This window comes from Verruconis gallopava, assembly GCF_000836295.1.
Source record: "Verruconis gallopava strain CBS 43764 unplaced genomic scaffold supercont1.183, whole genome shotgun sequence".
Taxonomy (NCBI): domain Eukaryota; kingdom Fungi; phylum Ascomycota; class Dothideomycetes; order Venturiales; family Sympoventuriaceae; genus Verruconis; species Verruconis gallopava.
Window position 1 is genome coordinate 1 of NW_015622319.1, and position 11,597 is coordinate 11,597.

The 11,597-nt window shown below is 44.5% G+C and overlaps 1 protein-coding gene across 1 annotated transcript; it reads right to left on the reverse strand.

Annotated features, from left to right (window-relative positions):
- PV09_09787 (uncharacterized protein) lies at positions 1 to 569 on the reverse strand. Its single transcript, XM_016363923.1, has one exon. The coding sequence runs from the start codon at positions 367 to 369 to the stop codon at positions 52 to 54; it is 318 nt and encodes a 105-aa protein (XP_016208249.1). The 5' UTR covers positions 370 to 569; the 3' UTR covers positions 1 to 51.
- Positions 570 to 11,597: the final 11,028 nt, after the last annotated feature.

Below are 11,597 nucleotides of genomic sequence, written 5' to 3' on the forward strand. Positions count from 1 at the left end.
CTTCTGATACAGCTCAGTGGTAATCCGTCAGCTCTGCAAACCATCCGGCCCTTAGAGCATGTTACTCCAGCCCCCTCGTCTGACATACACCGCGGTGTAACGAGTATCGCTCGTCGATCGGTACGAAGGAATCGGTCGGTCAATTAACAAGAGCTTCGAGCCTCGAGAGCTAGGCGTCGGAAGTAGGAGGCAACAGCCTATGTTCGTTTCTAAACCCTTAACAAGAGCTTCGACCGTTAATGGGGGGTGTGAAAACTCTGCATCGCTACCCCAGAGGTGTCCTATCTTACTACTAGGCATTGGTTCCACGAGCATCATCTGCTCCGTCTTCTTTCCTAAGGAAGTAGTAGTAAGTCGGATGGTTTTCATACCCTTTTTGATGGTAGTCCTCTGTTCTGTGGTGGCCACTCAGCCTCAAAGGTATCAGGTGGACGGCCATCCACCTCCGCTGCTGAACCATCACAGCTCCATCGAGTGCGCTTGTCTTCTATCGGCTCTACAGTATTATTGCAACTGTAGGTTCGTAGCCAGCACCTCGTACAGGTCAGAAGTTCGACTTTGCTGGCCGATTGATTGATTGATTGATTGATTGTTTCCTACTCGGTTTTGGCCGCTAATTATCTGCAGCTATGCCCGGTTAGGCGGGCTTCGCCAGGTGACCGACACGTGACAGGCCATGACCAACGAGAACCTTGGCATGTAACCCGTCACGTCCCTCTTCACCACGCTTGTAGTCTCAAAGAGTCGACAAACGTGGCCAGTCTCCTCTTTCGCCCACCCTCTTACTATCTGCCTTGACCTTCAAATGGCTGTCACCATTTATTAATACTGGCTCTACTACTAACGATTCCACTGTGTATAGGCTCAGAGGGGCATGCCCCGTATTTCGCCATCTGTGATACCTTCAGTCTCCACCCAATACTCTGCTCATCTACTCGCTCGGCGCCCTCTGCCCTAGGGCCCTTGCCTGTTCTATAAGTGCGATTGCTTTCGTGGCTAGCTTGCGTGTTGAGAGGATCTTCTATAGGTCCTCTCTGCCTGGTAGATTCCCAAATTTGATCTGTTGTTCGTCCTGGAGCAGTCGGCATCGCAGGAGCGCGTGGCTGACTGTTTGGCGGCCTCCTCTACAGGGGCATCCTGGGTCCTCGAATCCTGGTACGCGTCGGAAGAAGAGGAAGTCTCGGAGACCTATTTTCTCAGTTCTCATTTGTATGAGGGAGGCGCTCTTAGCCTTAGTTAGGTCTTTGTGTAGCTGCAGTACCTTCTTATCTGGTAGCGGTGTGTGGCGGTATGTAGCTCTGCCTTTCGTCTCCTGTTGCCAGCTCCTATTCCAATGGGTGCGGGCGGTCTTATTAACCCACGTCCTCAGCGTGGTTCTCAGCGGGTGTAGGCGGGGAGGCGTTGGAGCCCTACAGGTCTCCATGCCTTTTTCTGCCTACCCTGCGGCGGTCTTTGCGGCCACGTCTGCCTCTTCATTACCGTCTATCCCTTTGTGAGCCGGGATCCAGTGGATGGTAACAGTATGGCTATCTTTATGTAGTTGCTTGAGCTGCTGTATAATCTGCTTAGTAATGTATGCTCCAGAGCGGCAGCGTCGTTAATGTACCCTACTGTTGTCACATCCTCTATCCCGCACTCCTCTATAAGATCTGTATTATAGAAGATATATAAGATAGGTGAAAGGGGTGAGCCCTATGGGATACCTATTTCGATCTGGTACTCCTCAGATTCATATCTGTTGAGCATGATTCTGGTGCGCCTGCCGCTTAAGAAGCTCGCAACCCAGCGTACTATCATTTCATCTACCTTTCGCTTCCGGAGGTTATATAGGAGACACTTGGCAGAGACATTGTCAAATGCCCCCATCACGTCCAGAAGGAGAAGGCTAGCTACTCTCACTTCGCCTTTGTTCCATGCTTCATAAATATGTTCGATTATAGCATGTATCACATGTTCTGTAGACCACAGTTTTCGGCCCCCAACGTGTCGGCTGGGGAGCACCTGGTATTCCTCTACCAGAAAGCTAAGTCGCCAGGCGATGACTGCGTCCATGACCTTCCTAATCGTGTTTAATAGTGCGATCAGGCAGTACGCTTTAGGGGTTGTATAGTTGTCCTTTCCAGGCTTTCGCAAAACCACTGTGGTCGACTCATGGAAGTGGACCAGACAGTAGCCTAATTTTAGGCTTTGGTTGATGGTGGTCGTGAGGAACGGTACCAGCATTCCTGCGGCTGCCTGTAGTGCCCTGTTAGATATCCCATCTGGCCCTGGGGCCTTTAGCGGGGCTACTGCATGGATTGCCTCCAATACTTCCTTTCTGGTAACCTTTAGCATCTGTACCTGCCCTGAATAGGATGCCCCTTCTATATCGCTCAGATCCGCCTCTGGTAGGGGCGGGAAGAAGGTCTCTTTGAATATGTCCGCCTTTCCTTATGGTTCTGTTGCTGGGGTGTCCCCTGGGGCATCAGGCCTCTGTATTGTGGGTGTGATGCTTAGGGCTTGGTTACCCCTGTTGCGTGCCCATTTTGCGACCTTCCATAGTGACTCGGCTGAGCTCGCCACTTTTGTCACCCGGTCTCTGTGTGCTTTTTGGAGTGCTCTTGCGATGGTCTTGCCCTTGAGTTTCCTAACTTCTTGATAGTCCTTCCACGCTTCGGCCGTCGGCCGCTGGGAGTACCTTCTGTGGAGGCGCTTCATTTCTGCAAGTGTTTCTCAGCATGTGTTGTCCCACCCCTCCTTCATCTTAGGGCTAGGTCTCCTCAGAGGTAGGACCCTTTCTGTCGCTGTGTGGATTGCGGTGACAATGTGCTGGATATACTTGTCTAGCGCTTTCTTTGTGTCTGGCCTGCGCTTGGGTGTGAGGACCCCCTTTAGAGCCTTGCAGAACTTTTCCTCATCCAGGTGTTTCTACTGGTGTTTGGGTTTGGGTTCTATTGTCCAGATCCTTATATCTAGTGTGGTGCTGATCGGTAGGTGGTCAGAGTTGTGGTTAATATCCTTATCTATCCTATAGTGGACTATCTGGTCGACCAGACCTAGCGTCATCTAACAGAGGTCTATGGTCGTCTGGCCAAGGCCGTTGTTAAATGTGATTGTGCCTGGTTTCAGCACATTTATCATATTGAGGTCGTCCATAATCTCGATGAGTTCCTCTGACTCTGGCTCTTCTCTTATAACTCCTGGGCCTCCCTATATTTGGTGGTGTAGGTTGAAGTCACTGAGCGCTATCTGCTCTTTTGTAGCGTGTTTCTCTAGCTGGGCTCGTAATACTGGGAGGGTGGCTGCCTGGTCTTCGCCTTGGCCTGGGTTGTATATATTATGCAATATCAGTTCGTTTTCTGCCGCCTCTTCACCTATGAGGATCTGCAGTGTGCATAGGTCTCGCGTGCATTGTTCGATTTGCCAGTGGGCATGGTCTAGGCGCTTGTTGATGAAGAAGCATACCCGCGCCGGGTATTCCTTAGTGCTGTCCGTTGGATAGCACAGGTGGAAGGTGTTCTTTGCTGGGTGGTGTGTCGTGTCCTTGAATGGATTGCGCCAGGGTTCTTGGATAGCTATTATATCATAGGTCGCTATGCTTGGGTCTCGGAGTAGCGTTGCCATGACCTGGTTCTTTGATTTACGGACATTGTACTGCAGTATCTTCAGTTGGTTTTGTTTTATTATTGGTCACTGTCGCTATTGAGGTCTATGTTTTGGGTGCTGCGGTGTATTATGATGTTTGAGTCTATCATTTCCAGCGCTTTCCTGCTAGGCTTTAGTGGCCTCTGAGGTCGCTGATTCGACTCCTCGTTTTCTTTCCCCTCCGGCGCTGCCCTCTTCTGGCCTCTCGCGGAGGCTTGGGTCGTTTTCGTGTCCCATGTTGACCTTGTCCTCCGCAGTGTGGGGCCCGCGGCAGCAGCTGGTGAGTCACTTCCCGTCGTTGGCGCAACCGCATGGTATCGCGGCCTATTGGCGTAGGCCACCCTTACCTTGGCCAGCTCGTTTTTCCTGGTTGGGCACAGGCGGTTCCACGCCTCGTGTGTACCGCGGCATGCTGCATATTTCCTGGAGGCGTTCCGGTCTCCTTTTGATGGGCAGTCCCTTGAGTCATGTTCTAGCGCGCAGTAGCCACATGTCTTTACTGCTTTGCATTGGGTTCCTATGTGGCCATATGCCTGACACTTGAAACACTGCTTCAGGCGGCACTGCCGTTCATAGCGCTCGCTCTGGCACATCTCTCCTTGCCATACTAGGCCTTCATTGATAATCTTATTAGTATCCTCTTGCCTTATAAACTCTATAATAATTGACGGCATCGCTTTGCTTGGTGCCCGCTGGGTAAGCCATCTAATATATTTGATCTCTGCGTTTGGGATAAACGGTTTATTATCTTGTAGGATGGCATTTCTTATGTCCTCCTGCTTGTCCATGTTGACTGTACTAACCCGTATGCCGTGTACTAAGACGCTGTAGGTCGGGTTCCTGACTGAGGACCCGCTGCCAACTCGTGCTACCCAGTCGTCTGTGAATTGCCGCAGGAGTTGGGTCTCCTTGCCTGTTGTTGTTTGGATACTGAGGTCTCCGCTCTTCAATTGGTTAGCTGACATTATAGTGATACCTGTGATGTATTCATTCTCGCTTTGGGTAATCGCATAGTTGACATACGTTTTAAGAGTCCGTGGGTTTATTGCTCGTAGTTGTTCGATCATATGGCTGTCCCTGATGTTCACTATGATCTCCTGCTGGTTCGGCGCGGTGGGAGGCATCCTTTGCTCATGCGTCTGTACGCTATGAGCGCCTCTGGCTGCCGCCGCAGCGTAGTTCATAGGTGTCCCTTCCTGGGGTCGTATTCCCTTGTTCTTAATGTCCTTCGCGATGTCCGCCGTGGTCCTGCTAATCACCGCTGCCTCGAGGGCCGCTGCTTTTGCCTCTTCGCTGATGATTGCTGTCTTTTGGGCTTCTGTAGTAAGGCCGCGTATTTCCTCTTTTATCACCACTAGTTCTCTTGCTGAGTCTTCTATCCCTATTTAGAGCTGTGTTTGGATAGCACAGACTGCATCGTGGACATGGACGAGATCCGGGGCCTGTTATACTTTCATCATGAAGTTGAGGGCTGTGAAGATTATCAATTTTACCGAGTCCAGTTCAACAGTGCGGCTGGACGTGCTGTGTACGAATTGCGCTGCCGCTTGATGGTGCTTCGCTAGTTAGGTAGCGTGCTCTGGCAGTCTGTTTGACCAGGACTCCCCCCTGGGCCAGGGAATCGACATACCTGTTTTTCACGCATTGGGTGCCGCGTCAGGCCTGTCAATTCGTCTAACTACTAGGTAGAGGAGTGTGTATGCTCAGTTAGCACTACTAGATACCAAGAGTTCACGTTCTCGCTGTTGTGGTCTTCTTTTCTCAGCACTGCCTAGCATCGCTAGTGCCACAGTGCGACAAATGTAAATAGATCACATGACTCGTATGTAGCCTGCATATCCTAACTAGGATGGGTTAGGGTAAATGAAAAATCAAATCAAATCAAATCAAATCAATCTATATTTGTCGTGGATATAATAATCACGCCTCAGAGTGTACAAAATATAACTTAGAATAGTTCATTGAAATATTATTTTGTGGTTGCATTATATACATTCAAAAGTTTGATGGCTGGTGTGCTGCGCGACTTTGGTGGTGAAACACGTTATGGTCTGATATTATTATTCCTGAATAAAAGAACAACATTTCAAGCAAGTAGAAAGAGATTTGAGGGACCAGATCTCAAGGGATAAAGTTTATCTTTGGCAACGAAACATTCGCACTAAGTTAAACGCCAAAGCTCTAAACTTGACCTTTTTAAAAACGGGCCCTTTATTTTCATATGTTTTGGCAGTTGTAGTTCGTAGTCAACTGGTCCTTTAGCTGCCTTGACTCTGAAGGGTCCGGATTTTAAAAAGTCAAGTTAGTCTAGTAAAGAATTAGCTATAATTGGCATACAACCAGAACACTTCTTAGCTTACGGTCAGCTAAAACGTTTCCCCTACGTATTTCATCCTAATGTTACCCCGCTGCCCCATTTGAAGAAACCGTTGACAGCAGCAGTGACCAAAACTCTAGTAGCCACAGCACAATAATCCATCAACATCAACACTCACTTCAAGAAAATGATTTTCAAAAATGCACATGCCAGTTACAGCAACTCCATTCCTTCGGGCTACGCTTATGGAGCCTATGGTGGGTTTCCCATATCGGATCTGATGACATTTACGGACTCTAGCGTTAAAATATCCGCAGAATCAGCTCCAGGGTATTATTTACTGATTCCGTACGGAATGTTACCCAGTCCAGCCATGGTTTCATAATCAGGAGAGCCTTAGAGGACAGTTAGTAATGACTTTTTTGTCTCGTCTCCCTCGATCATCAATAGAAGTGACTTGCTATCAGCTTATCCGCAGTTCTTTTTTATGAAGTTTTAACCTCTCTTGAATTTGACGATAGTGGATCAATACACATATCAAATAAAGGACTGTAAAGAATCCAGTAATCCCAAGTATCCATATAGCCGAATCAGAAAAATGACCGTCCTGGGTTTGATAAACACTGATGAATGAACTAAAGAAGCTAATTATTGAATGTGATAGACCTGGCCTAGGATATATTAGTTTTTATATCAACTTCATTTAATATTTCAACCAACCAGAAGATGTACGTATTAACATAGAGAGGATTCTGTCGCCTCATCCGCCAGTAGATCCACAAACCGAAATTGCCCAGAATTCCAAAGCCAGATATCACACTGGCTATAATTAAGAGGGGAATGTTACGAACGTTATATTGAACAAGTTTTCCTCCTTCGATTGCGTTTACTTTTTGAGAATTGGTGAAAGAGGTGAATGTATTTGGGAACGACAGAAATCCAGCGAGAGTCAACCACCCACATATAGTGGCAACCAGATTATATCCAGGGTATTGAAATGTTTCATAGCAATCTTGTTCATAAGCTGTTATGATTTTTCGTTTCTTAGCCTGCTTCTTCCTTCCTTTCCACTTTGAACAAATCATAGTAATATGTGGAAAAGACGGGAGAGAACCATGCCTACTGCATCGGCGGAATCAAGACAATAATAAACCGCTCAAAACCCTAGCGTTCTGACACTTTACATTTTCGATAATAATAGTACAGCTTTTAGAAGGTTGAGGATGCCATGATTTTCCAAAAATAGAGGAAAACGATGTGGAATTGCCGAGAGTAGAAGTCATAGCCATGGGTCAATAAAGGACAAAATTGAGGGTTTCGGACATGTCTTCTATGTCTGTTTCAAAATTAACTAGTGCTTTTGTCCGAGGCATAGCAAACTTGTCGTTTGTAAGTGCTGATATGAGCTCATGTCTCCTATCCAGCTATATTGATGAAGTTACGGATAAAAGCGGACTTGAAAGCCTTCAAATGCGCAAAAAAGGCTGCTTGAGGTTACTCATGATAACTTAAGTCGTGTCAGCTGAATCGTATTTGATACTTGTTCAACACAGCTTGTAACCTTTGAACTGATGAAGACTGATCATGACATTAGACATGTTATCCTGTTTTCTATGATGCTTATGATATTAACTTCCTTCTGAAGGATATCTTCGAGATTCCAGTCCCGAAGTCTATGTGTGAAGATGCTCAGCAATTGTGGTATCGTTTTCATGTATGAAGCACTACGAGCCGCCTGGTTCAGTTACATTTAAATCACATAAGTTAACAGGCAAAGAGACTGCGATTCAATCAGCAAACGACATTCAAGGGATTTTCATAATCGAAGCTACTCAATTTGATTATAAAGTTGAAGGTAGCAATAAAGGAGATTACAGAAGATGAGAAACGTAAGCTAACTGAAGAAGTCCAGGTTACCATTATAAGAAGGTCATTCAGGCTTTCTTGAAATGATACTATAACTTGTTGGAAGGTACCATCCATCATGACTGGTAGAGATTACCTACTACAGACTAGTGTACTATAGATAAGATGCCTTTATATTTACATCCTATAGCCACTTCAATTCTGCAACAATACAATTCACTTTTTCAATAGATTCCAACATAACTCTGGTTATTATTATCACGAACGCTATTGTTGCAAGTCAGGCTGCCACATCACAAACGAATTTGGTGACCACGGTGGCAAAAACTCCGAGCTAAGCTGCTCAAGTTGAATATTCAGTTGTTAGGAACACTTTCCCAATACCGACTAGCTTCACTGATGTAAGCTACTTCGGAAGGGTTGAGCTTCCTAGTGCAAAGAGATAGATGAGAACTAGAGCTTATTGAGAAGGAGTAGCAATAAGATAGTTCGGAGTTTATAACTTAGAACAGTATGAGCTTCAGGAATGAGAGAGTATTCAAACTAACTACTAGGCAAAGCTAGACAGTTAAACTACAGTCTGTTGAAAGTGAGAGTGAAGCCACTGTTTTATTGACATAGGAAAATATCTCTCAACATTCTCATTCCATGAGAACCATGAGAATTCTCATTGCCAAGACTTGGTGAGCGATCCTGCATCTGTCATTGGCTTTCCTTCCTAGAGCCAATCATACTGTGCTGTCGGAAATCATTGTCCATTGGCCCGTGCTCAGCGCGCGACAACACGCTTCGCGTCTGAAAACAGTATTTGGTCAATATCTTTATCGTTAGGCATATAAATCTGATTCAAATGCGCCATCTAGAGATCTATCAGCAACAGCAGATTAAGATTATACTTAATCTTGGTGTATCAGCTGAAAATATTGCTAAGGAGGTCAGATGTGCGTCTTGAACTGTCCGCTGAATCACTAGTAATTATAAAATATATAGTAAAGCATATCTACCTCGTAATTGCTACCGAAAAGGCCGATTGCCTAAGTTGACTACTGCTCAGGTTTAGGTTTGTTTATAACTTAGATGTATTAAAATCATATTACTAATATAAATTTTAGTGGTTACTCAACTTCATTGAAGATCAGCCTACTACATACCTTGATGAAATAATGCAATTTTTAGCTAATAAGTTTAATATAACTATTAGTTATACACAACTTGCAGGATATCTGCATAAGCACAAATGGTCAAGGAAGGCTGTATGTCGCCGGGCTGCAGAACGCAATGAAAAACTACATGCAGCTTGGGTTGGTTATCAATATACCTGGCACCCTACTCAGCTACTTTTTATTAATGAGAGTGGAGCAAATGAACGTACTGGTGATCGCAAGTTTGGTTGGGCACCTATTAGCAAAGAGTGTCAAACCATATCACTATTGAAATAGAGTGAAAGATGGAGCATCTTACCAGCGCTAGATGTTGATGGCTATCTCACATGGCATATCTTCCAAGGCGCAATTACAGCAGAGATCTTTCTTGAGTTTATGCGTGATCAGGTTCTGCCTTACTATAAGCCATATCCTGGCAAGAGGTCAGTAATTATTATAGATAATACTAGTATCTATAAAAGCCAGTCTATCCAAGAGCTCTGTGATCTGCATAGTGTTCAGCTACATTTTCTGCCTCTATACTCACCTGATTTGAATCCTATCGAGGGTACTTTCAGTAAGCTAAAGGCATAGATAAAGAGGCATTACTGTAAGATAGCAGATTTTGAGACTTTTAATTAGTTCTTATATCATACTGTATCAACAAACTATAAGTAGAGTATACTGGCATGCTTTTGATATTGTGGATATAACAGCGAAGCTTGATAAGATATATAGAATAGACAGTATAACTATATAATAGTTGCTGTCACATAGGATATCTTAGATAGTTGGTTGCTTAGGTGGTTAGCTATAATAATAGTCTAAAAGATATTGAGCTTACTAATTAACTATCGGTTGCCTAATCCTCTGATATAACAGTATCTATAGAATTCAGGTTGCTATCTGGGTTGATTTTTATTCACTTAAATTGATGTAATCTTTGAGATCATATATCTCTATAAGTAATAACCCTAAAAATTCCTTTATCAGCTAAATAAAAAGTAGGCATGTAGGAGTTTTAGTCTATATTATTTTTAAATTTTAACTGTGGTATTTGAAGGAGATATAGAACAGCAAAAATGTATGATATTTATTCATGCCAAAATAGCAGCAGAGACCCCTCTCACTGATGGCTCACTAGGTGGTGATAGTGCTTAGCAATATATTGCTGAGCACTGGCTCAACACCATACCTCAGGCTTGTCTATCCTGATATTACCACTGACCACCTAACTATCCAAATCATCACCTATAATCTAGCTATCATTATCACTGACAGCCTCGCTATCAACTATACTATTTATTAACTAGTTATCAGCATTATTACTGATCATCTTGTTAAGAAAGCTGTTAAGTACTTTATTTGGATGATAACTAACAATCTAGCTATCAAATCAATCTCTATCCTACTAGAACTCACTATCAGTATTATCTACCTGTGTACTATTCTGATATATATCCTGAATATCTATCAACGCAGCCTTTACTAACTTACACTCAGCTTTCCACTTAGGAATAGCTTCTTGTACGCGAAACAGCATGGCCTTTAGTCCTCCTACCTCTAACCAGTCTGCCATCATTACTCTACCACCAATTAAAGATAACTTGAAGTCATTAAGACTGAACCCCTAATCTGATAATATCCTAAAAGCACCTTCAATCTCATGTTTAAATTCTCTACTTTTTATAGCAACAAAATCCTCAACAAATTCATCAAGTGCTTGAGAACGGCTACTAACTGAATTGGCAGGGCTTGATCGCTAATAGACGCCAGATACAGAGTCATGAGCAGCCGATTTCTATAATATATGACCATTCTGTTGCCCCTGAAGCAGATCTAACAGCTTTAATTAAATCATGTTATTCAGGGCTGCACTAGTCACTACTATATCTACATCAGAAGACAGTGGCTTAGGCTGGTTACCTATTACACCATACTTCTTAGTAGCATTTCATGCATCAGAAAGAGCTAGGATTACTTCAGCAGATGGTTCCTCAACAGTGCATTTTCCATCCTTAATTACATTCGCCCACTAGTTGCGTATCTATAAGGTGAGAGGATAATAGTGCATAGCAATATCACCCTTCAGTTACCAACAAAAACCCTTATTAGTATTACTATAGTACTTACAATAAGGGTTCTTACATAGCCACCTTAGGTTCAAGTGCAGATGCCAATTACCCTTCACCACTGCAGCATCCAAGCTGCTATCTAAAGCAGCCAACTGCTCTGTTATAGCAGACTGCCTTATATTTGACCTTGGAGGTACAGGTGTTAATAGTACAGGAGTTGCAGGCATCAGTGCCTTATCAGTGGCAGATGCACCAAGCGGTGTAGGTGAGGTATCTGCAGGTTTTGGCATTGTATAGCAAAAGATGGTAACCTGAAGGATAGGTGTCACGAACGGCGTGACAGCAGCGTGGCGCGGGCGCCACGGGGAGTAAAAGCACACATAGCTATCGCATGACCACTCATATATTCGAGACTGGTGCGAAACGGGTTGAAACCCCAACGGTAAGAAGATGAGACGCCTACGCGGCCCCTGCGCACCTGTGTATTTAAGGCAGCTCGAGGACATACGTTCGAGAGCTAGCGGATATTCTTGAATCCTACAATCTATCTCACACTCCTATCACCAATTCCTT